The sequence below is a fragment of the Pipra filicauda genome, unplaced genomic scaffold (assembly GCF_003945595.2).
Source record: "Pipra filicauda isolate LSUMZ 115617 unplaced genomic scaffold, ASM394559v2 scaffold434_size586239_pilon, whole genome shotgun sequence".
Taxonomy (NCBI): domain Eukaryota; kingdom Metazoa; phylum Chordata; class Aves; order Passeriformes; family Pipridae; genus Pipra; species Pipra filicauda.
Genome location: NW_024104570.1, coordinates 186243 through 210502, shown reverse-complemented (window position 1 = coordinate 210502; position 24260 = coordinate 186243). Strand labels below are relative to the sequence as shown.

General features: G+C 39.8%; 1 protein-coding gene across 1 annotated transcript in view; it reads left to right on the top strand.

Annotated features, from left to right (window-relative positions):
- Positions 1–1461: 1461 nt before the first annotated feature.
- Positions 1462–24260, top strand: part of KIF16B (kinesin family member 16B) — a 142410-nt gene continuing 119611 nt past the window's right edge. Inside the window, exons 1-4 of the mRNA XM_027736774.2 lie at positions 1462–1623; positions 17125–17194; positions 18908–19021; positions 23191–23307. Coding sequence (XP_027592575.2) covers positions 1577–1623; positions 17125–17194; positions 18908–19021; positions 23191–23307 — 348 coding nt within the window. The 5' untranslated portion in view covers positions 1462–1576. The remainder of the gene's footprint in view (positions 1624–17124; positions 17195–18907; positions 19022–23190; positions 23308–24260) is intronic.

Genomic DNA, 24260 nt, shown 5'->3' with positions numbered 1-24260 from the left:
ACAACTCCAAACAAATAAAAATATTTATTATTTCATAGAATCAGAATGGTTTGGGTTGGAAGGGACCTTAAAGATCATCTCATTCCAACCCCACTGCCATGGGCAGGGACACCTTTCACTAGACCAGGTTGCTCAAAGCCCTGTTCAACCTGGTCTTGAACATTTCCAGGGATGGAGCATCCACAGCTTCTCTGGGCAACCTGTACCAGTGCCTCACCCCCCCACACAGTGAAGAATTTTTTCCCCATGTCTAATCTAACCCTGCCCTCTTTCAGGTTGAAGCCATTTCCCCTTGTCCTGTCACTCTGTGCCCTTGTCAAAAGGCAAAAAATATATATCTAGAGATATATATCTGTGTCTCTATCTACAGATATAGATATCTATACCTATATATCTACGTAGATATCTCTCTCCCCTCATATACATGTATTTAGATATAAATATATATTATGCAAATATTGTGTGTGTCTCTATGTACAGGGGTGTGTATATACAGAGGGAGAGATATATAGGAGTGCGTATAGGGATATATATAGGTGTGTATATATAGATACCCCTATCTATAACTCTAAATATAGATTTCCCTCTATGTATAATGGGTAGTTATACATCTGCAGAGGTGGGCATATATATATATATATACACACACACTATATACATATATGTGTATATATGTGTTTATATATATAAAAGGGTATAAAATATATCTCTCTATATTATATATATAAAAGATGTGATATATACATACACATATATATTTTTATATATATACACATTTTTATATGTGTATATATACATATATGTACATATAGCCAGGTGGCTCCCTGAGAGGAGGCTGTAGCCAGCTGGGGATCAGCCTCTTCTCGCTGGGGAACCCGTGACAGGACTAGAGGACAGAGTCTTAAGCTGCGCCAGGGGAGGTTTAGGTTGGACATCAGCAGGAATTTCTTCGCAGAAAGGGTGATTAGACACTGGAATGGGCTGCCCAGGGAGATGGTGGAGTCACCGTCCCTGGAGGTGTTTAAGGAAAGACTGGACGTGGCACTTTGGAGCCATGGTCTAGTTGACATGGTGGTGTTGGGTCGTAGGTTGGACTCGATGATCTCAGAGGTCTTTTCCAGTCTTATGGATTCTGTGATATATGTGTATATATGAATATATTTATGTATATATAGGTATTATAGGCACATACGCCCCCTCCAATAAATATACTGCGGTGGACGACCCTATGGGGAAGCTCCTGCAGGTCCACACGCTGTATCTACCGCTAACCCCATTCCCCTTCTCTCAAAACTTCTCAGCCTTCCTCTTCCTCTTCCTCTTCCTCCTCCTCCTCCTCCTCCTCCTCCTCCTCCTGCTCCTTCTCCTCCCTCTCCTCCCGCAGCTCCCCCGCCCCGCCCGGGAAGCCGAATGCGTGGCGCGTTGTTTGTCCGTGCGCGGCCGCCGTCCCCCCTGGGCAGGGCGGTGGTTGCCATAGCGACACAGCCCAGGATAGGGCGGCCTGGCTCGGCCCGGGGCGGGCGGGGCGCGGCGGGGACGGACAGCGCGGGCCAGGCCGGGCCGGCGGGGATGAGCCATGGCCTCGGTGAAGGTGGCCGTGCGGGTACGGCCCATGAACCGCAGGTGAGTGAGGGGACCCCCCCCGACCGGCCCCGCTCCGCAGCCGGTGCCGCTCGCAGGGGTTGCGAGCGGTGACAGCACTGCGGGAGCTCCACCGGGAGTTCCGGGGCTCCCGGCGCTGAGAGCGCGTCTCCTTCCCGGCAGGCTGGGAAGTGGTTCGCCCGCGGCGCGGGGCTTTGCCTGGGAAATTCGATCTGTCACGGTCTGAAGCGCTAGGTTGTCTGATCCCTCTGTAAGGACGGAAAAGTTACTTTGTTGAAGATTGGGAAGAAGGAGCTGCCAAGGGTGTACTGCGAGGCTTCTGAAATGTGAAAGAAACATCATTTACAAACAGCAGCCCCTTCTACCCGCTTGAGAGAGCAATTGTTGCCCAGTTCATTTGGAGCCATTAATAAAAACATGTAGATATGTTGTATTATATATTTATATTATATATGTATATATCTATATCTAGATATATTATGCTCAAAGTACATAAGTATTTATATCTAAAATTGGCAGTCTGCCCCATTTGCTGTATGGGCAGGAGTTCATCACCCACTTCCTCAGATGTGTCTGGGAAATAAACAGTTTTCTTTCATGAAATAAGTGCATATTGTGCACGATAGAGTCAATTATATAATTTAAGAACCATATGTAGAAAACTGTCAGATTCTGCTGGCAGTGCTCTTACTTCTTCCCTCATTCTGAAGTGAGGTAGCCAATTCAGAAGAAAAGTGGTTTAAAGCACAGGCAGCCAATGAGGCTTCCGCTGTTCCTCTCACTGGGTCTGACTGAGGTGTTTAAAAAATATGATTTACCAAGTTCTGAAAGTCAGTCAGTATCTTGTTTTCAGTGAGGGAGAGACAAGTCTTACTAAAATAAAGTTGATGAAGGTAGGTAGGAAGGGGAAAATAATGCAGGTTGGTTTAAAGTAGTTTAGGCAGTTGGCTGGGGATCAGAGTTGGTGAATAATCGTGTCGCATCCTCCTGCTTGCCCCTGCTCTCTCCCCCGGGTCTAACCATATGGTTCTTAAAATTTTTTAAAATTATTCTGTATACACACTTCACTTTTCCTTTGAGAGTCTCAGACAAGAGGTAGCACAGGTCTTTTAAGTATTAATAAGATTTGTTATGAAGTGTTTTGTAGAAGTTTCGGTTTTGGACTATAACTGTGATCTACTAAGGGACAGAAGGGAGGGAAATGGAGAGCACATAGCAGAGGAGGAAAGGGCTGGTGGTGGTGATAGGCAGTGGAAACACCGACTGAAAGTGTGTGAGTGGAACTTTGGAAGTGTTGTGGTGAGGGAATATCGGACAATGACATCTGTATTGCACGTGGGAGGGTAACTTGGATGGGGCTGGATCAGAGAATGCCTAGAAAATGATGAAAATGGTTTGTCATGTGATGGAAGAGTACAAGCCTAAGAGCAGGGCAGACAGAGTTCTGGTGTTGTCCAAGGGACAAACCAAGAAAATGGTCTCTGTCATAGTTGTGTGGCAGCAAGGTGGCTGTGAATAAGCTTGCTCTGAAAACTGGTAAGTGTCTGACCATGCCAGCTGTGAAGAGCCTTCCACTTCAAGTTGCCAAAACCTTGCTCTTTATGGGATGTTGTTTGATGTTTATGAAACATTATCAGGAAGCTGAATTCGGTGCCATGGGATATTACTTGTAAGTCTTGATTTTTTCAGGGGCACAGTGGCTGTTTGGTGTGGGACCCAGTGCTGGGGTTGGTGGTCTTCCTCCTCTTCAGTCAGTGCTGGACTTGTGCTGTGTTTTGTAAAACTGAGATCTTAAGCCTTAGGGGATCCAATTGCCTTTCCTCTTGCATTAGTGAAGGTGTAGTGACCCATAACCCAGGAGCAGAAATTATATTTTGCTTATATTGGTTTCACAGAATCACAGAATTGTTAGGGTTGGAAGGACTTCTGGAGATCATCTAGTCCACTCCTCTGCCAAGGCAGGGTCGCCTTGGCAGGTGTTCCCTTGTACCTGTATCTTCTCTCAGCTGTGCTCCCTTCACCTTTTTGGGTCCCTGAAGCATTTTCCAGAGGAAAGGCCTTTCTGCCCTTTCAAAGGAACTTTACAGCCAGGTGTTCATTCTCCAGCACTTATATTCAAAATTATTAACAAGATACTGTATAGAGTTAAATTTAATTCAGTTAAATTTGCTTTGGTTTCTTCAAAGCTTAATCATATAATGCAGCTTATTTCATGAGTCATTTTTAATTAGAGAAGACACAGTTAATGAATGGTTATTGGTAAGACTCTTGCATTATGGAGCAGTTGCACTGTGTGGTGTCATAGCACTGCTAATTGTGTAATAAGTCATGAACATGGTTTTTGGAATGAATCGTGGTGGGGAGAGGGTTGTTATTTAAGGCTTACTTGCTGTTCCATTGCTTAGATGACAAATTTTAGTATTCTTGTTTCTTCTGCTGTGACTTATTTTTAGTCTTTTCCTTCTCTGACTTGACCTGGAAGGAATTTTTTCATTTCAGTGCTGTTGTCAGAGCTCTCGACCGTTCTTCTTAGAGCACTGAACATCTCAAATTGTGTTACATGGAGGTTACTCTACAGTCTTTTGACTATCTCTGCATAACATAGTAAAAGTGTGTCTGATGGATTTACATCTACTGCTTAGAAACCAGTTGTGAGAGTAAGCTTTGGAAGTTCAGTTCCTTAGTGAGTCTCCATCTGCCCTTTGGTTTCCCTCATTCAATACTGAATTGCCATGACAGCCTTTCAGTCAGTGTTTATAGCTATATGTTTCTGTAAAGTGATAAAAATCCTGCCAGCTGGAGGGAAGCCTTGCTTTTCCTCATTGGATAGAAATCTGCAGGGAGGTGAGGTTGGGTGGTTTATGTATTTTGCTGTGGCAAGGTAATGGCTTTGGACACCATTACTTCTAAGGTTCATTTTCCAACACAGTCACTAGAAGCATTCGTTTGTTGTCTTATACTTTGGAGGACTTGACTGAAGAATCCCATGTCTAGTCCTGCCAAATGTAGTTTCTCATCAAGATCCTGTCCTTCCTCAGAAAGGCCATTTCCTGGGCAAAATGATGGGATTATAGAGAAGTGTAATCAGCTTTGAGGCCCTTTTCTGTTCACATACTGAACAGATGACTTTGGGTTCCTGGTTACTAGTTGCTGTCTCCCGCATAGTGTGAGATATTTGTGATGCTTTTAAGCCTCACCTGATTCTGTTTCTGTGTTTTGTATTGTGCATTGCATCTGCACAGTTCAAATAAATGCATTGCTTTATGTTTGTCTGTTTGGAGTCTTTTAAGAAGAAAGGGGGTAATATTTTCTTGCTTTTGTTTCATGTCACGTTTTCATTGCATGAAAACTAGGATTCAAGTAGTGTTCCAGAAAGCCACTTTTACACTTTCTTTGTTTGTTAAATAAAACCATCTAAAATATGCTAATTAAGAAAAACATGTTTTAGTATTTAATAAGGGAAATATCAACTTGATTCCTGCAAATACTGTTGCTAATTCTCGTGCCTCCCAATTTCTTACACCTGATAGCTCTGTTCTGTTTGGCTTTTAATTCATGAAGTAACAGAGGAGAGCAAGCTTTTTTTTATGATTTTTAACCCTTTTCATCTGTTTCTTGTAATTGCTTAGACTAACTACTGTATTTAACTGGCTGAACAAACTAAACAAGAGCCATGTGCTGTTCTTACCTGCAGAGATGCCGCTGATGTCAGAATGTGGGTTTGCACTGCAGGAAGTTCTCCCCTGACTTACCCAGTGCTCTCAGTGTTTTAAAATAAATGTATTTAAATAAATAAGCTGTGTAGACTTTTTCACAGCTCTGTTCTTATTTCCAATATAATGAAATAGAAACTGCGATTTGATTTCATCTTTAAATGATCAATTTTTACTTCTGCATGCACACACTCCTTGGATTTGCTCTCCGAACAGAAGTGACCAATGGGGATGGCAGAAGTGCCTGTCAGAGGCTGTAGTGCTCTGTGTGGTCATTCACAATGACTGCCTGAAGATTAACAGCTTTTATCTTTGATAGTGGGGAGACAGAGAAAATACATTTTATTTCTTGGAGAAGGGTTTTTTGTGACTCTGGGGTTTGTATGGATTAAAAGCCATGCTGATGCTGATACTTTAATCCACAAATGCATTCTGTGTGATTATTCATTAGATGTGAGGCAGGCCCTTCTGGATTTACATTATTACACCTCTTGGTTATGCATGTAAGTCTAAGCAACTCCTCTCTGTGCAGAGCTGGAGTCAGAGTACCTTGGGAAATTTAGGACCAACATTTTATTATATTTAAAAATAACTGCTTGCACAATCCAGGCCTTAGTATCAATAGCAGAGTTTTCAACTGCTCAAATTAATATACCAGTGCAAAGGACAGAGATATAAAAGGAGCTGCTTCATTTTACAGGGAGCATGTGACTGGAGTGTTTTTGTAGCAGCAAAAAGAGATAAACAAGTAAACAGTGAAAAGCCAGCTGAAATCTTTAATTTTCATTTTAAATGTTTACAAATGATTTAGGTAAGGACTTACTGGGAGTATGGAATTTATAATTAACTATTCCTGCTTTTTAGAATTGAGGAGCAGAAAACATGCATGGAAATACAGAGTTTTCAATGCAGGGAAGAGAGAATGAATTGGTTTCTTGTGATAAATTGCAGTGTCTAAAGTACAAGTTACTGTGTATATTTTTCATTTTCATGAATTTATAGAGTGTTTTGACAAAATGTGTATAACATCAATGTAATACAGGTAAAGAGAGAAAAGACGGAGTGATTACAAGCAAGGACGCTCAGCTAAATATCATGTTTGGCTCTGAAGTGCATGGTGAAATTTTTGCTGCGTCTGTTTCTGAGTGGTGATTGCTGGTTGTTACCCTTAAGAGACTTCCAGAGTGATCCCAGAAACATAACTCAGAGCTTAAATACGGCCAGTGTTGCAATACTGTCACTTTCTGAACTACTGTACCGATGAGGATAAGCTGCTTATCAGCAGGCTGAGTTTGCTGTTTCTTATGCTAACTGTTTGAGTTTCCATTTTAGTAATGGTCCTTGTGATTTGATTTATAATCATATACAACTTCTATAAAAAGAAGTTGAAAGATCTGTAAAGATAGTGTGAGACTCTGGTGTGCCTGAGGTGAATGTACATCTCTCTTGTCTCTGCTTTTATATGTGGGTGAGTCTGACTGCAATAAAAATCTACTTTCATGCCGAGTTGGCAAGGTGAACTAACTGTTCTGAGTGTGACTTTTTGACCTTGCCACGTTTGGTGTCCAAAAACCTTGAACCCATTTAATGACCTCTGGAAAAGTGGTCAAAGTAGATGCAATTCTCCCTCTGAAAGGAAGCTATGTATATATGTATGTATGAGGACCTTCACCAGTGTGCGACTTCTGTTGTTAACGTTGGGTCAATGTGTAACAGTGTAGACTCTGGTCCAAGTCCTAGGGTCATGTAGAGGTGATAGTAAGAGAACTTTGAAGTCTGAAAGTAGAAGTGTTCTTAGTTTTGTAGGGTACATTAAAAAAAGCTTTTATTTTCTGTTTATTATCTCTCACCTCTTCAAAAGGAATGAACAGTAGGAAGAGTGTTGTTCTACAGTATGGTCATGCACACCTTCTCGGGACAGGTCCTCTGCTCTAGGGGAGGCCAGAGGAGTGAGCATCAGCATGACAATGTACACGTTATCTCTCCTTAATAATCACTACCTAGTACTTGTTCAGTTGTGAGTTAGAAGTGTAGAATCTGACCTGTGGTTCCTTATAGGTGAAATGAAATGATTGTTGTATAGTCGTGTGTTTAAGATGTAGGACTTGAGAGAAAAGGGGGGTGGGTAGGACATGCAGCTGTCCCTGCTCTGCAGGGGTTGCTGGTCCCTGGTTTTGGCAGTATTTGACATCTGCCGTGGCAAGAACGTGTATTCTTCAAGCACAGGTATCAACAATAAATGATGACCTCAACAGCTGTGATTAGGTAAAAATATCCTCAAGGGTTATAAAAGTCTCAGAGATGGTAGTTTATGGCTGTTATTTCTGTCTGTAGTTCTGGGATGAAGATGGAATTGAGGTAGCAGTGTTTGCTGGGAAGAAGAGGTGCTGAGTATTGTGAGGCTCCTCTAAATGGTATCTACACGGATCATATATTTGAGAAAGGGGTGTAATAAGCTGTGTTATAAGGCTGTAAGCAGACCACTAAAAGATGAGAAAAGGCTGGAGAACCTCCTGTTGAAGCAAATGAAGTAGAAGCAGCAGCTTGCTCACAGCAGAGCATTGGCTCAAGCTTGTAAGGACTAAAAAAGAAAAAAAAATTGAGAAGAGCTTAGTGGGCTTACAGAAAAGTCTTGGTTGTCAGAGGCAAACGTAAGAGGTAACAGAAAGTGATAATCAGTATATTAGCAAGGAGACTTGATTTTAAAGTTTTAAAGCTTTTTTTGGTTTAAGAGTAAAAAGGAGTAGATAAATAGTTCAGTCCTATTTATGTAGGAATGGAAGAAGCAGCAGTCAGGAGATGGGGAAATGCCAGAGTTCTTTTACCCAGGAGTTTAAGGAGAACATTGCAAATGTAAGGCAGAACAGCTGCTCTCCTGAAGAGGTTAAGTTGCAAGTGGTCTGTGTTTGCTAAGGGGTGGTAAAATGCAGAACTGGACAGCTGTGTGAAGGAGCAGGATCTGAGGAGAGTGGCCTTTGCTAAAATAAGAAGTTAAAGTTAGATAGAGAAGCCATCAGCAAGGATGAGAGTTGGGTGGGAATTTGGATGCTACAGGTCAGGATATTCTAGAAAAACTTGTTGTATTCTCCTTAGGCTTTTCCACAATAGCAAATGTCAGCAGTGCTGAAGTGCTGAGCTAAAACTTAGGGGTACAAGCACTAGAGAATGTCATCGCTCCCCAGTGGTTTGTTTCTCTAGAGTTTCTCACCTGTGCTAAAGTACGTGGTCTTTGAACATCAGTGGCTTGTTTTCCTCTGCTTTCTATGCCCTTTCGCTCTGTGGTTAATCTTTGAAGCTTTTCTACTTAGAAATGATGGATTTGAATTTAGGAGTGTGCTACAATCTCAGTGCAGTTCTTGTTTGCAAATACATTGCAGAGCCACTGAAGCTGTGGTTGATGCTTCCCCCTGCAAGTCCCTGAGTCAATATCTCATAAAATTCTGTTTCTGGAACCTCATTATCTGAATTATGTGGGAAAGGATCAACAAAAATTATGACAGTCATTGATTCAAAGAATATCGAGCTACATGTGTACTCTGTGTTATGACTACTGGAATAGATTAGGAGATGCAAATCTAGAAGTATTTGCAGGGCTTAAATGTTGAAAAGAGGAATTAAATACTTAGTTATGGCTCCTTCATAATATCTCAAGAGTAATGGAATGAAGCTAATAATGGATCAGCTTAAACAGTATCTAAGGAATTACTGCTAATGAGATAGTGCAGGTTGTGGAAGAGTCTCCTGAGAGGAATGAAAGCCTGGGCAGTTGGGTAGAGATAATTCCTTTTAAGAAAGTCATTACAGGAAATGATCTTGCTTGAATGGGAAGGTGAGACTAGACCTGGCTGACTTCTAAGCAGCTCCTGTGCTTGGCATTCTACCTCCAACCTCCTCTGCAGTGGTTTTTGCGCAGCTTTGTACACAGGAGAGAGAATAAATGCAGTCTTTACAATGGGATCTTGCTCTTTACATGTATCAAGGAAGATGGATTAGGAGGGATAGTCCCAAGTGCAGAGCTTTATCCTTGTGTTGGTGAGCAGCAAAACTGGAGCAGACTTGCTGCAGAAGTAGCTCCAAGGAGCTCCAACCAAATACCGGGTTCCCATGAACTGAAGAGTTAATCTTGCATAAACCATCAGAGGTCAGGAAGCCCAAATACAGCCTCTGCTTACATGTGCTTATTTTTCTGGCCTTTTCAGTACTTTAATGCAAATGCTTCAAAAATTTTTCGAGGCGGTGGGATTTGTCACAATCACTACCTTGTTTCATCTGTCCCCCTCCCTGGTGCTGAAGAACAAAGACCTTCCAGTGCCAGCAGGGCCAGAGCACAGTGGCAGTGTGGACACATATGGGGCAATGCAATTAACCTGGCCTCATTTGCAGTTTGTAATACCCAAAACATTATGGTCTTAAGCATTTTGGACTTAAACCCGTAGTTTTAGAATAGCATTTCCCAGTTAACTTATGTCAGTATTATCAGACACGTTGCCAGGTTACCTATGCATGTTAGATCACTGAAATGATGAACAGTAAAATACATTCAAACCATGCTCCCTGAAACCAACAGAAGTAATGAGTGTCTCTGAATTGTAGCTTTCCTGATGCAGTGAAGCGAGAGAAAGGTGAGTCAGTTTGTTTCTCAGGCTTTGTTTATTTGAAATTAAGACCAGTTTTGAAATAAATGGGATTAGCACTCAGCTGTTTTAACCTGACTGAGCTCTTGGACTTGAAGACTCTTAGAAGTCTTAGTGTCTGAAAGGCAGGTATTGTTGGTAAGAACAGCTGACTGAATTGAAGAGCAAAGTCCTCTATTTTGCAGTAGCTGTGAGTACAAAGGCAGGGTTATTTACTGAGAGAGGGTTTTTCAGAGGTATCTAACAGAAAGAGCATGTACATAGCACTTGGCATCTTAATTGCTGCTGGGCTGAAGTTCTTACTGTTGAAGAGTCAGACACTTCAAATATTGACTTTATGAAGATTCTTCTCCAAAGAGTTTATATTGTGAATACAAAGCAATAGTGAGATGCAGAAGCATGAAGTACACCCATCATTTTTCTGTATGCTTATACATTGAGAGATATTTGTACTTCAGATAACTGAAGTCACTTTTCATCCCAGATTGCTTCTGTGTGTCTCAGTAGAGGAAAAGAACGACATATGAACAGCCTTATGGATTATTTGAGGGTCTAAAATATCCATGAGGTCAGGCACAATTTTTTTTTTTTCATGAATTTCTAAATTGCGGACTTCCTGCCCCAAAAAAGAAGGGCACTGAAGGGAAACAGCGTGGTTTCTTTGAATCATGCTTTACTGTACACAAGGGGTTAAGTCAGTACTGTCTTTATAACTTAGAGTAGCAGGGATAAACGAACAAATTGGAAGAAACAACATATTAAGAACAAAATATCATGTGGATTGAAATGCAGGATAAACTTCATAGTGTTATAATAGTTACAACACAGTTCCAGGGTGTCGTTCATATCAACTTGGTTGTGTCTGAGGTTATATTTTATGACACTTCTGCCAAAGATGGGCATTTGCTATATTTTCCTAAAGGGTAGCATCACAAATATGTAAGAAGGGGGTTCGTGTGTGGCTGTCTTAAACTTCAGTTATGCAGGACTAGTTCCTGCTGGTAAGATCATTGCTGAGCCTGGTCAGTAGGCAGGCAAAGCAGGAAAGTCGCTGTTGAGGTAGTCTGCAAATTGAACATGAAATCTTTTCCAGGTTATTAGGAGATCAGTGACCATGGCATGTGTGGATACAGTTAACTTTAAGTTAGCTGTTGCTGATTTAAAAATTTGCTTATGTGGCTACCCACCTGACATGATCTGAGTTATTGGGAGGTGAAGCTATCTATAATATTATTAAAAATACAAATTTTAAAAGCAGGTCAGGTACATGATTTAATATAGTCACCAATCTGTATTTGTTACTGTGAGTGTGCATAGTTTTCCCAAAGAAGCTGGATATCATTTGACAGAAGACAGCACAAGGACACCTGTATATTTATTTTCTGGGAGAGCCTTACTGCTGTAGATTAAACTGCTGGCTTCCAGTGTGGTTGGTAAAATTTATTCTTATGGCAAAAGGCATTTAATCTAGGCTGTCCTTCATACAAGAACTAATATGTGTGTACTAGTATATAAACTTAGGGATTATTTCTGTTTCATAAGATGTACAGGATTTCCCCTGTATCTGCATTCTCTGTCACTGGATTTATTGTTCTGGTTTCAGCTGCACTGTGGAGAAAATCCTGGGACTAGCAGAACTCTGTCTTTTAATTATTTGCAAAATTTGCCAATTTTTTTTTTAAACTGGCATCACAGAAGGGAATGTGGGTGTCATAATAAATCTGCAGTAGCAAATGATTAAGATTCCCTTGATCACAGAAAACCTTATGCCCACATAAAACATGCTTTATGACAAAATTCTCTTTTAAAGTACCAAATAGGTGCACAGTTTGTCTCTTAATGAGACACAAACACAATCTGATCCATAGGAAGCAGTTTCTTTTAACTTCAGTCCCCAGGAGTTTCATGTGCTCTCTTCTTGTCTGGCTGCAAGTGAGGTGAAACCAGAGAGCCGGCACAGCCCATCTGTCAGCCAGCCCTGGCTCATCCCAAGCTTTTGAGGCTGTTGGCCCCTGTCAGACGGATTTGACAGCTTGGGAGAGGTCTGGAAGATAATGAAGATGTTCAGTCAGAGGCAACAGGCAGTTGTTAAAGAGTCTGCAGAGGCCTCTTGACTGAGGGGGAGGCTGCAGCCCTTATCAGCCATCACTGGATCCATCTAGGATTCCCTTCCAACTGAGACTAAAGGACATGTGATTGCACTTGTTGTGGGTACAATGTGTAGTTTTACAGTGTTAAGTTCTACACTACATTGGTGTAAACATGGCTTCAGCCATTTAATTATGGGCTTGTAGCCATATCAGTCAGCTCTGTGGGGTCACTTTGACCTCAGGATATGCTGGGCTATTGCCCTGCCATGGAGACAACTGTGAGTTTTATACCAGTAACTCAAACCACAGTGGATTCTCAGAATTTTGGGATTAGATGAGATTGCTTGACTTGTTCTGGTTTTAGTCTCAGCCAACATTACGTTGAAACTACTTGTTACTGATGGTTATGGAAAAAATTAACATAAAGAGTGTTGAAGATATTTTATTTGCAGACCACCAGATTTATGTTTTTAACTGCATTTAGATATGGAAACACATTCTTTAAAAATGTACTTTTTACAAACTAATTTAGTAAGCATAGAAGAAGTTAAAAAACCCCTCCAAAACCAAACAAAAACCTCTGGATGGGAAAGAGAAATTGTGTGATACTTCATATTGCAACAATATTACTTTTCCTGTAGTTACAGAAAGTAACAAAGAATTTCTTGTGTAGGAGGGTTTTTGCTTGACCTTTTAAAGTGTACAGTTGTATTGATGTTCCCCTCTTAAGAGTTACTCAGACAAAGGAGAGTGTTCTTGGTCTGTGTAATTCAGTGGGACATGAGGGCAAATATACAGTTACTATGTTATCCAGCTACTAGAAAATGCAGGATTCTTTCTGTACCATGCTTTGTGCTTGTTTTTCAGTTAAATTTAGCTTGAATTCTCCTGGTCATTAAGCAACCTTCATTCTTTCACTTTGTGACCCCAGAAGTACACCTGGGTAGTGAACAAGCAGAGTGATAGAACAGGAAATATCTAACATTGTGTCTAAAATGTGAACATAAGAAGTAGGAGGCACTTTGATGAAAAGAAAAACCTTTGAGCGTGAGTTGCTTTTATGAACACTCAGACTACGTTTTAGGGTGGTTGAGAAACAAAATCACACGTCTGCTTCAATATAATCCTCTTCCAGTAGATTTTTCTTTAAATGTCTACAGTTAAGTGAATTTCCAAGAGTATATTTTACAGACCCTCTTTCTGTTTTGACACAGAGGTGCTCTGCAGGCAGCTCAGGTAGTGTCAGTGACCTTGGCTGTGCAGCCTTGGAGGTTTGCTGAAGTGATCTTTTGAAACAATATTTGGGAAAACTGACACTTTCTGCCTGGTCCTTTTTGGTTTTCCCTTCCCACACCCCAGATGAAACACATCTCGTTCTTTCTGTTCTCTTCTCAGAGTTTGACAGGTAATCACAACTGATTCCCATAATGTCAATTTAATAGAAATCATAATATCATGAATATTTAATGGTTTAGCTATCATAAATGCTCTAATGTCTGAATAATACTGAAAGGGTTCATAAAAAAAGCACTGTTTAAATAACTGAACTTCCCACTGAAAGACCTTAAAGGAAGGAACTTAAAGATAAACTTGGAAAAAGACCAAACAGATTTTGCATGTCAGTAATAGAGCTTTCTGTAAAGCTTCCCTTGTTGATTTATATTTGAGGTCACAGTGGTTTTTCATGCTTTTCTCCCTTCTTTCTGTGGGAGTATCTTCAAAAAGTCTTGGGGTGGGTAAGTGGCTTAATGAACAAGGGTCATTGAAAGTTGCTTTGAAATCTGGAGATACTGCTAATATTTGGCTGTCTATGGTATGATTTCAATTAGATGCCCATGGAGATGCAAAAACTGCCCTGGTCTTTGTCCTCAAAATAAGCAGGGAGTATAAGGGAAGGAAAGAAAGAAACTTGACATAGAGGTATCTCTGTTGGAGCTTTTTCCATGGAGCTGCTACAGCTGCTGGATCATCTTCAGTTCGAAGCAGTTCTTCGCAACCCATGTGCCTCTTGTGAGGAAATTATTAAAACTTGGCCCAAGTAAGCCATTTAGCAAGTCAGTTACAAGACAAGGATACTAGTTCTTTTAATCTTATCTTGGTCCTAACATTGGCATTGTTTTATATTAAAGTGTCAGGATTATCTGAAGTGGTTTTTCTGGGGTTTTTTTCTCTGTTTTTTTACCTTTCCTCTTCTCATCTTGCAATGAATTGCTGGATGAGTAGCTGAATTGAGCAATAGTGGAGTTAATAACAGCACTAGACTGATACATTTCCTGGTGTCTGTGCCAAGAAACTTGCCCGCATGATCACTTTGTCATTTGGTTAAGGGCCATGGGATCACGGGTTATAGGTTTCCGTCCCTTGTGATTCTGGAACTCCACATGGTGTGAGAAACAGCAGGGAGGAGAGCCAGGAGGCCAGCTCTCAGGGCTGCCGTGTGAGCAGATTGGGCTTGGGGGGAAGCAGGATTTCTCAAATCATCAAAGCATTAATTGTGAACTATCTTTGGCAGCTGGACCCTTTATGTTGCTTTGTGATAGGGCTAGAATTTGCAGGGGCAGAGATTTGGCTTAGTGGCTGGGGCTGGTCTCTGGATGAGGGCTGGTGGTCCCTGTGGATGCTGGAGGAGCAGCTGGTGCTGGAGGGTTCTCCCAACACTGAAGGTTCTCAGAAGGTTACCCAACACTGCAATACAGCTGTTTACAGCCTGAACCTTTAATTAGGGTGGAACTTGTAATCAAAACTTTTTGAAAGCGATTTGGCCCCTCTGAGCTGCATTAAATGAGTGCCTGGAAATAACTGGCATCACGCAGGCAATTGTTTTTTATGGGATGCTCTCAAACTCTTTTATGTGTACAATAAATTATACTCAGCTGTCTCATATTAAAATGATGCTTTAGCATTTGTTTCCTGTTAATTTTTTGTCACTTCTCTCTGGTTGGCTTATTGATTCTGTTCATAGTATTCCTGTATTAAATTGTCCTCTCCCTATCCCTTCTCCTACAAAAATGCAAAATTCTGTTTGTGAACTGTATTATTGGCTAGTGCTTTACAAGGCCTTTTTTTTTTTTACTTTGAAATCCTTATTCTTTAATAATGTTTATTAATATTATCAGTGTTATCACAAAATTTATTACTGTAGACTTCTCAGAATTTTGTGTAGTTCGTATGTGGGTGTTGGACATGAAACATTTTGTATCAGTCTTCCATTATTGAGTAGCTTTAGATGAGTAATATGGAGAGCTGGCTTGCTCTGGGAAAGAAAGCACTGACATACTTTGCACACCTCAAGCATGAAGAAATCAAGATTAAAAAGCAATAATTCTGGCCAAACTTCTTCCTGCCTAGAGTCCTTTTAAGCTTCCTAGAGGAAGCAGGTTACAGTTTATATTTGAAACAGATTTTCATAGTAAGACTGACAATTTAATTGGGCAGATTACTTATTACATTTCTGCTGAGCAAATACCTACAGACAGGCAGAGACTCTGAAAGAAGCAGGATGAATGGCAGCCATCCACAGGCTGCATTATTGCAATGCCAAAATCTGTTTCCTACAAAAAAACCACCATTGGAAACTTCTCCATTTCCCTATTTATTATCTGTTGCTGTATTTTGGTATTTCAGTATCTTAAATGTAGATCTAATAATCACAAGGCATGCCTCAAATTTTTCTCTGGTAGATCTAAATTCAGTTTTATAATTAATGCTATAATTATTACAGTTATATCTTTTATTAGCTTAGAAAATAACTTAATGTGTTGATATTTAATTAAGCACTTTTATTTGCCTAATCTTTATTCATTAATTTAGATTTTAAAATGGGCTTTGCTTTTCTTTACTATTGAAAAAAATTTAATATCAACAGAGGATGGCTGTCAACTGGAGGAACACAGAGTTGGGTGATCTAGTGCGCCATGAGGAAGGAAATGTCACGCTAAATTCCTGAACTTGGATCTCCTGTTAGTGGGAAGAAGTTTCTTTTTTGAAATTTGGGCTGGTACAAGTGATTATCTAGTATTTGTTGAGATATTGTGTGATACGGTAAAGCAGCACTTTCTTGCTTTAATTTTTTTATAGTTTTTTGATAAATAAAATGCTTTTATTTTTTTAGTGCTTTCCTCTGCTCCAGTGAGGCACACCAGTTTGTTAGGTGACTTGGCAGGTGGTTTTGGGACAGGTGTGTCTGTTGGCATTTGGGGAGTGAAGTTTTGTGTGCTGTGTATCTTCCTCTTCTGGCTCTTTCTTCCATGTGCATGTTTTTATTAGCACAGGAGGTGTTTTGCTCACGGTTGTCATTCAGGAGCAGCCTGTATTGCTCTTATGGGTAGGGATAACGAAATCCGATTTCCAGAAAGCAGGTTGGAACGTGCTGTTTTTTGACACTGAGCTTACAATTTTTTGTGATAGTTTTGAAAACAGTCAGAAACAGATGATGTGAAATGGATTCAAGTACATGAAAACGCTGCTGCAGAACTGGATTTTTTTCTTCATGGAATCTTTGTGCTCTGGGAAGCAATAAACCTGCTACCAGCACTCTGTTGGTAGCAGAGCTTCTCCTCTGCGCTGCCATGATGCATCACAGCTCAAAAAATACATTCGGTACCTTATTTGTAAGAGGGTTTTAAAATACTAGGCTTTTGTGTTTTTAAACTTTAGTCCCTCTTCCCTAGACTGTATGGGAAAGTGGGAACTGCTGCTACTGGAATGATGGTGAGAGACTGGGGCTTATCTTGTAGTGTTCTGTTTTGCCCTTCCTTAGAGCCACCTAATTGACTTCACTGGGCTTTGGATCAGGGTACCTCAAATTAAGAACAAACCACTTAATTGACTTGCAGAGTTCAATTTCTGAAGCAGGTTTCCCCAAACTTCTGCTCTGTTTCTAAATGAAGGTACTTGGAGGCAAGCCCAAATACTTCAAATATATGCCATAGGAATAAGTAAACATTGGTCACAGCAATTAAAAAATGCAATAAAAAGTGAATTCATTTGATAAGTGACTGTGGCAAGCAACCTCATGGGTGGAAATATGACTGTGGTGTTTTATTTAACATGCTCAAGTCTTTTTTTTTAATTTTATTTTTTCAGGGAGAAAGACCTCAATGCAAAGTTTATTATTTCGATGGAAAAAAATAAAACAACAATCACAAACTTAAAGGTGAGTAAACATAATTTAAAAAAGGAAGTTTTAACTGAGTAGCTGCCAAAATATGACTGGACAAAGCAATGGTGCTTACTGCACTGTGGAGAACAGCTCTTAGGTTTTAAAATACAGTGTTAAAACAATCTTTCTTTGGCGAAATAAACACCCGAAGAAAAGTACAAAGTTCAGTGTTTACAGAGCCATAGTGCTGTCTACTCTCTTATACGGATCTGAATCATGGGTCATCTACCGCCACCACCTGCGACTCCTAGAACGCTTCCATCAACGCTGCCTCTGAACAATCCTAAACATCCACTGGTCAGTGGATGTGACCAATGCATCTGTTCTAGAGCAAGCAGCAGTCACAAGTATTGAGGCCATGTTGCTGAGAACACAGCTGCGCTGGGCAGGGCACATCTCCAGGATGAAGGACCACCGCCTCCCTAAGATCCTGCTTTATGGTGAACTTGCCACTGGCTACTGCAAGAGAGGAGCCCCAAAGAAAAGATACAAGGACTCCCTGAAACAACATCTCAGCCTTGGCCATATTGATCACCATAACTGGTCTACTCTGGCCTCCAATCAGGAGGTCTGGAGACACACTATCTGTAACACTGCTGCTGCCTTTGAGAAAGCACGCAGGATCACTCTTGAGGAGAAAAGACAACGCAGAAAGAATCGTGCCTTGCTGAATATACCATCTAAGGAGTCTTTCTGCTGTGCCTTTTGCAACCGGTCATGCCTATCTCGTATTGGCCTTTTTAGCCACCAGCGTGCTTGTAACAAATGTGGGTAGAGCCCTTCCCAAATCTTCGTTTGCAAAGCCCAGCCATGATGGTGATGACGATGAAAACAATCTTTCAGGGAGACAGGTTACACTGTTAACTTGCTGCACTGTGGTTGTTTGAAAACCACCCTACAGTCTGTATCTCATCAGTTTTTCAAAGGTTTATCACTCTGGTCATTATTGATTTGGAAGATGAAAGCCAACAATAGAAGAGGTATGTGCCTGATAGCTATTAAACCTTCACTTCATGTAGAAAAAGTCTTCTGGAATTCCTGTGGAAATGAGCCAAACCCAAAGTACCCATCACTTGATCTAACATTTTGATGGTATATTTTAACAATATACTCTCAGCAAGAGAAGTCACACAGCAAATTGGTTTTTGCAAGATAGTTTCCAGTGACAAATACCTGAAAAGAAATTTCACCGTGTACGAGTTTCAGTGTGTAGTTTGTTCAGACTGATTTGGATCACAGTGTAGTATTGCAGAAGTGTAGTGCCAGCTGTCATGTCTTGAGCTGCAGGTGTGTAACACCATTTTAATTATGACTCCACCTTGAAGTGCTGTTCACAGTGCAAAGGTCTCTCTGGCTCCTATAAATTATATATTTAGGATAATCCCTGATTGTAATAATGTCATACGTGGGATTTATTTAACTGAATTTGAGTATTGTGACAAAAATGTACTGTGGTGGTTGGAGCAGAAAGCTAAAACACAAATTATTCCTGCTGTGCTGTTTTGTGACTTGACTATCCTTCTTGCTGAAGGGCATATCTGTTGCTAATTATATCAGTGCTGTTGGAATAATAGTCTGACCTGTCATCATAAATTTCTAAATGTGTATAACCTCATGTTAAATTTACATTCTGATTATTTATTGTCAAATGTTTTAAATTACTTCATCAGCATGTATTGTACCAGCTCTTTTTTCTTTTTTTAATAGGTACCAGAGGGTGCTACTGGAGACACAGGACGAGAAAGAACGAAGACATTTACCTATGACTTTTCCTATTTCTCAGCAGACAGTAAAAGTCCCAGCTTTGTTTGTCAAGAAATGGTAGGATTTCTGAATGTTAATAATTGATCTTTTTCCTTTCCCTTTTCTTTGGCTTGAAATCATTCCATGAAACTTCTTTCCATTAAAAGTGCTTCTTGTGTAATTTAGAAATTCCTTACGTACCTGAGAGTTTGAAGTTCGCTTTGTTTACTTTTTTTTTTTAACTTATCTAACAATGTAAGTGCTGTGTTTTCTAATCCAGCAGACTAAATGCCTTCTTTCAAGTTCTCTTGTCTGATTTGTCTTGTAAGGTCAAGTTAGAAAACATCTCGGAGCACTGAATTTGGTTTTGAAAAACGTTTTAGAAAAAAATCACTTTTGAGAAACAAGCATATATCTTTAATTCACTTAGACAGAAACTTTCTTCTTATCTGATTGAAGTGGTTTTTTCTTTTTGTCCAAAAGTCTTGGTACACATTGAAGGAGATTCTTTTTTCTCCTCCCTTGAGCATTCAGCTTGGGAAAGGACAAAACTGTCTCTCTTCCTGCACACTCAGAAGAGAAAATCAGACTCAGAGCTATAGGAATTATTCAGATGAACAGACAGACCCTCCCTGACCTCTCATTTCATGTGAACATCGAACCTTTCTGCTGTTTGACATTCTCTAATAAATTTGTTAAATGAAATTCAAGTGATTTGTGATTGCTATCTTCTCTTTTGGTTTTGGTGCTTGTAAGCTTCAAGTAAGAGTATTTCTTTCCCCTTAAAATAATGCAAGGGTTCGCTGAATATCCTGTAAGCCAGCTGGGTACCTACCTTTTTGGTATGTACTTCATCTGTTCTGTAACCCCTGAAATCAGAGATACTGTAATGGCTAATCCTAAAAAGGCTTACATTTAAAACTAATCATAAGAAACAATAAGTTGAAGCCATTTTTAAATATTTAGGAGAATGACAAGCTTTGCCATTATATATATATCACATGACTATAATTGATAGGGAATTTATACATGAAATTTCTCTATTAACCATCACTTATAGTGGTATGTCCTCTTATTTTCTGTAAGCTTCTTTCTTATTTCACCAACTATTAGTTGATTTCATTCAAATGTTTGATCATGTATATTCTTAAACTTTTTGGATTGTTATTTCTTGATGATGTTCTTTTAAGTAACACGTTTTTTCTATATTTTCTGAAATATCAAGAAGTATACCTTTATTTGGGCCTTGATTTAGAACATCCTGATTACTTCAGCACTGTGGCAAATTGAAGTAATAATGTATTTGCATTCAATGATTGGAATCCAAGTTTCTAGTGAATGTTTTTAAGCAGCCATTTCAGACCATGTGGCTTTGCTAGAACTTTAGCAAATGCATTAAGTTCAACATGCAGAGAGGTATTTATTTATTCTAATTAAAACAGCTTTGATCTTGTATTTTTCTGCCTTGATTCTACCTGAAGCTTGAGATTTTATTTGTGGTTCTACAGACACAACAAATATTTGCCTTAAGTTTACTCATAGAAATTGATGAGTGTCTCAGCTTAATATTACTTAGTTTCATGAAAATGCACCTAATTCTCAGTGGTAGCTGATCAGCATATTCTCAAACTCTTTCTGATATGGAGGAGCACATCTCCATAAAAATAATTTTAATCATATATCAATGCATATTTGCAAAAATCTGCAATATGTATTGTAAAAGTAGTGGCAGAAATTCTTCTTAAGCAGCAATTGTGGCTTAGATTTATAGATATTTAATTCTTGGATCCTCTAGGTAGCTGTTTCTTTACCTCCCTTTAGATACTTCTAGAAAGCTATGTTAGACAAGACCTCATTAGAGGAAGCCCAGGAAGAGAGTCATTGTGTTGTTTGGCTCTTGCTGTTACAATGCAAGTTATTTCCAGAATCTTTGAAACAATGGAGTTAATTCTTGTTAAAACAGCAAAGGAAAATTGAATGCATACAAATAGATATCCAAGTTGTATCCTGTGTTGATGTCCAATTTCCACATATAAGTCATAAATTAAGTTTCCCTTTTCAAAGTTTTTCCTTTTGGTGCCATTTTGCCTCTGTTTCAGAGGGGGTCAGGTTAAGGAAAGACCAGTATAACTTGTCTGAGTCTGGAGTCTATAGAAAAAAAATGAATTAAGATGCCCATATAGGGATGGCTGCAGCAGCCTTGAGCCATGATGTCTTTAAAGCTGATTAGTAGTGATAGGATGATAACAATAAATCCTAAACATGGCTTAGATGTCCATGTTCAATATGCTGCTGTTAGTGTGTCCCACAACCCTGGACCACCTCCTTCATCCTTACTGGCAAGAGTGTGAACTTCTCTTGCACGCACATAAATATTGTTGTTCAAGTACTGCTTTAATTACAATGTGTGCAGCACATTGAAAATAAAAGTTTTTAAACCATAGAAGTCCAGTTCCTAAACAAATGCTATGCAAGCTATTATTTTCTTGTGTTATTAATTTTATATTTAATTGAAAGACTTTGTAGTTAAGCTCTTATCAAGTTGCTGCAGAATTTCCAGTTTACTGCACCAATGGCATAGGAGAAGGGCATCTTTCATTCACATTCATCTTGCCATGGAATTAAATTGATCTTGGTTGTTGGTAATGCAGTTGCCTGGTGCCCTTTTTTCACGATTGTTGGACTTTTCCATTTGAAAGGCAGAAAAATAAATGAAAATCTGTCTAATAGCACATGCCCCATTAATGTGCCTTGTAGATGCAAAATATGCCTTAGTATTCAAAAATTAAAATGGGGATGGCAATTTACCATCAAGCTTCTTAGTTTGTGTTCCTGACAGAGAAACAAATAGAATTTTGACATTCACTGCCCTTTTGTGACAAACCAGTGTCCCATCCTAGCAGTGTCTTTTCTTGTAACCTGTGTGTTAAGCCTTTGTGTTTGGACAATATCCTGTGTACTACCTCAAATCACTTTGCAAGGTATACATAGATTTTTGAAAGGAAAAATTCAGTCAAAACAGTAGTGCATAAAAGCTTGGTCCAAGTGGTGAGGTAACAACTTGAGTATAGTGAAAAAGAGGGGAAAGAATAAAGGAGCTTTGGCTGATCTTTATACTCTTTCTCTTTGAGAAGTGTAACTGGTTACAGCATTTGAACTCCTTTGCTCAAGGGAAGGTCAAGTGAAGTATTCCAAAGGCATGTTTGCAACTGAGGATTAGTGATTAAGGAAATTACCCAGCATTCTTTCCAGGGAGAGGCAGCGTGATTATACTGTGTGTGTGCAATTCACTATTAATAATAGCTTGTTCTCCTTGGCTAATTTAAACCACACATAGTGCAGATGAGTAGCCAAACTGTGTGAAGCATCTATGAGTTCTTGAAAATCATGTCTAGGTCGGGAGACACAGACTTATATTGCGAGAGAAATGCTGCACCGAGTGTTGCTCCTTGCTCAGCAGACCAGGGAAGGGTATGGTTCAAAAGGAGGGGTAATGATAATGAAAGGTCAGGAATCTGTAAGGGATATTGGAGCCAGTATTGCAGAGGAAGGTGGTGAAGGCACCTGGTGAGAGCTGAATCTAATAGGTGAGAACAGAGTCCCATATTATGGGATGTGGAAGAGGGATTGTTACTAGTTTTTACATGTTGAGGGCAAAAGAGAAGGGATTAGCTGATAAAACAGAAAGCGAGTTTCCATGCTTGCCAACCTAAAAAGTATTGGTATGTAAAAGCCAGTTAGGAAGGAAATACAAGGAAGGCCATATTCTTATACTTGATTAGAGCAAAAAACCAAAACCAACCAACCAAAGTCCTCCAAAAAGACAAACAAGAAACTGGCAGGATCACTGAAATGTTTCCTTTTGAGAAGGGACTGCATAATTGCAGAACATGGAGAGTTGGCAAAGATACAAAATGTGAGTAGGTATTAACAATAAGGGAAAGTGAATGAAGTGGCTGAGATTGCTGAAAGAAATTGGAGCTATACAAAAAGCATTTTTTTGTTCTTTGGAATGCAAGTAGATCTCTGACAGAAAAAGAAGTAAAAAATAAACTATTGCAATGCTGTAAAGTAGATCTGGTAGTAAGACTTAATATTTTCTTTGAAGTATTAATTTCCTCTCCTATAGTAAATAACACTGGAGTTTGCCATTTTATTGTGGTATTGTTAAAGATTTGTCATGCTGGACTGATGACAATTTTTTCCCTCAAGCTTTCATTGACTTAAAAAACTTTATTTGTTTTTAGGTTTTCAAAAATCTTGGTATGGATGTGCTTAAATCTGCCTTTGAAGGTTATAATGCCTGTGTTTTTGCATATGGACAGACTGGATCTGGGAAGTCCTACACCATGATGGGAAATGCGGTAAGTTGTATTTTCCTAGAATCTTAGAATACCAGATTGAAAGGCCCTCAAGGATCATCTGGTCCAACCTGTCTTGGCAAAAGCACAGTTAAGATGGCCCACTACCCTGTCCAGCCAAACCTTACAAATGTCTATTGTGGGGGAATCCACCACTCCTCTGGGGAGATAATGATCTTTGTGGGTCCCTTCCAATTTGGCATATTCTGTGATTCTGTGATTATTTCAATTGCTGATTGTTCTCATGTTCAATCATATTCTTCCCAAGAGTAACTTGTATCCATTACCACTGGTTTTTTGCATGTGACTCCTTGTAAATGGGGAGTTTCCATATTCTTTGTAGCCACGCTTTAAATACTGGAACATGGTTATAAGGTCTTCCCTGAGCCTTTTCTTCTCAAGGCTCAACAAACCAGCTCTCTCAGCCTTTCCTCACATGGCAGCTTCCCAGTCCTTCGGTCATCCTTGTGGCCCTTCTCTGAACCCTCTGCAGCCTGTCCACGTCTTTTTTGTGTGGCAGAGACCAAAGCTGAACACAGTATTCAGTTGTGGCCTGACAAGTGCTGAGTAGAGTGGGATAATGACTTCTTTATCTCTGCCCTTGTTGATGCAACCCAGCGTGGGTTTCTTTGCTTTCTTTGCCACACTATTCACTCATATTGTACTTGCTGTCCACAAGATGCCCAGGTCCCTCTCCATAGAGCTGCTTCCCAGCCAATAGATCCTGGATTATGTTTTCCCAGGTGCAATACCTTACATTTGTCTTTGTTGAACTTCATAAGATTCTTGTTAGCCCACTATTCCAGCCTATCCAGGTCTTCCTGCAGGGTGGGTCTCCCTTCTGAAGTGTCAACTTCCCCATTCAGTTTGGTGTCCTTGTCAAACTTTGTCAGGATACACTTGAACCCATCATACAGGTTATTTAAGAAGATATGTCAGACCCAAAATTGGTCCCT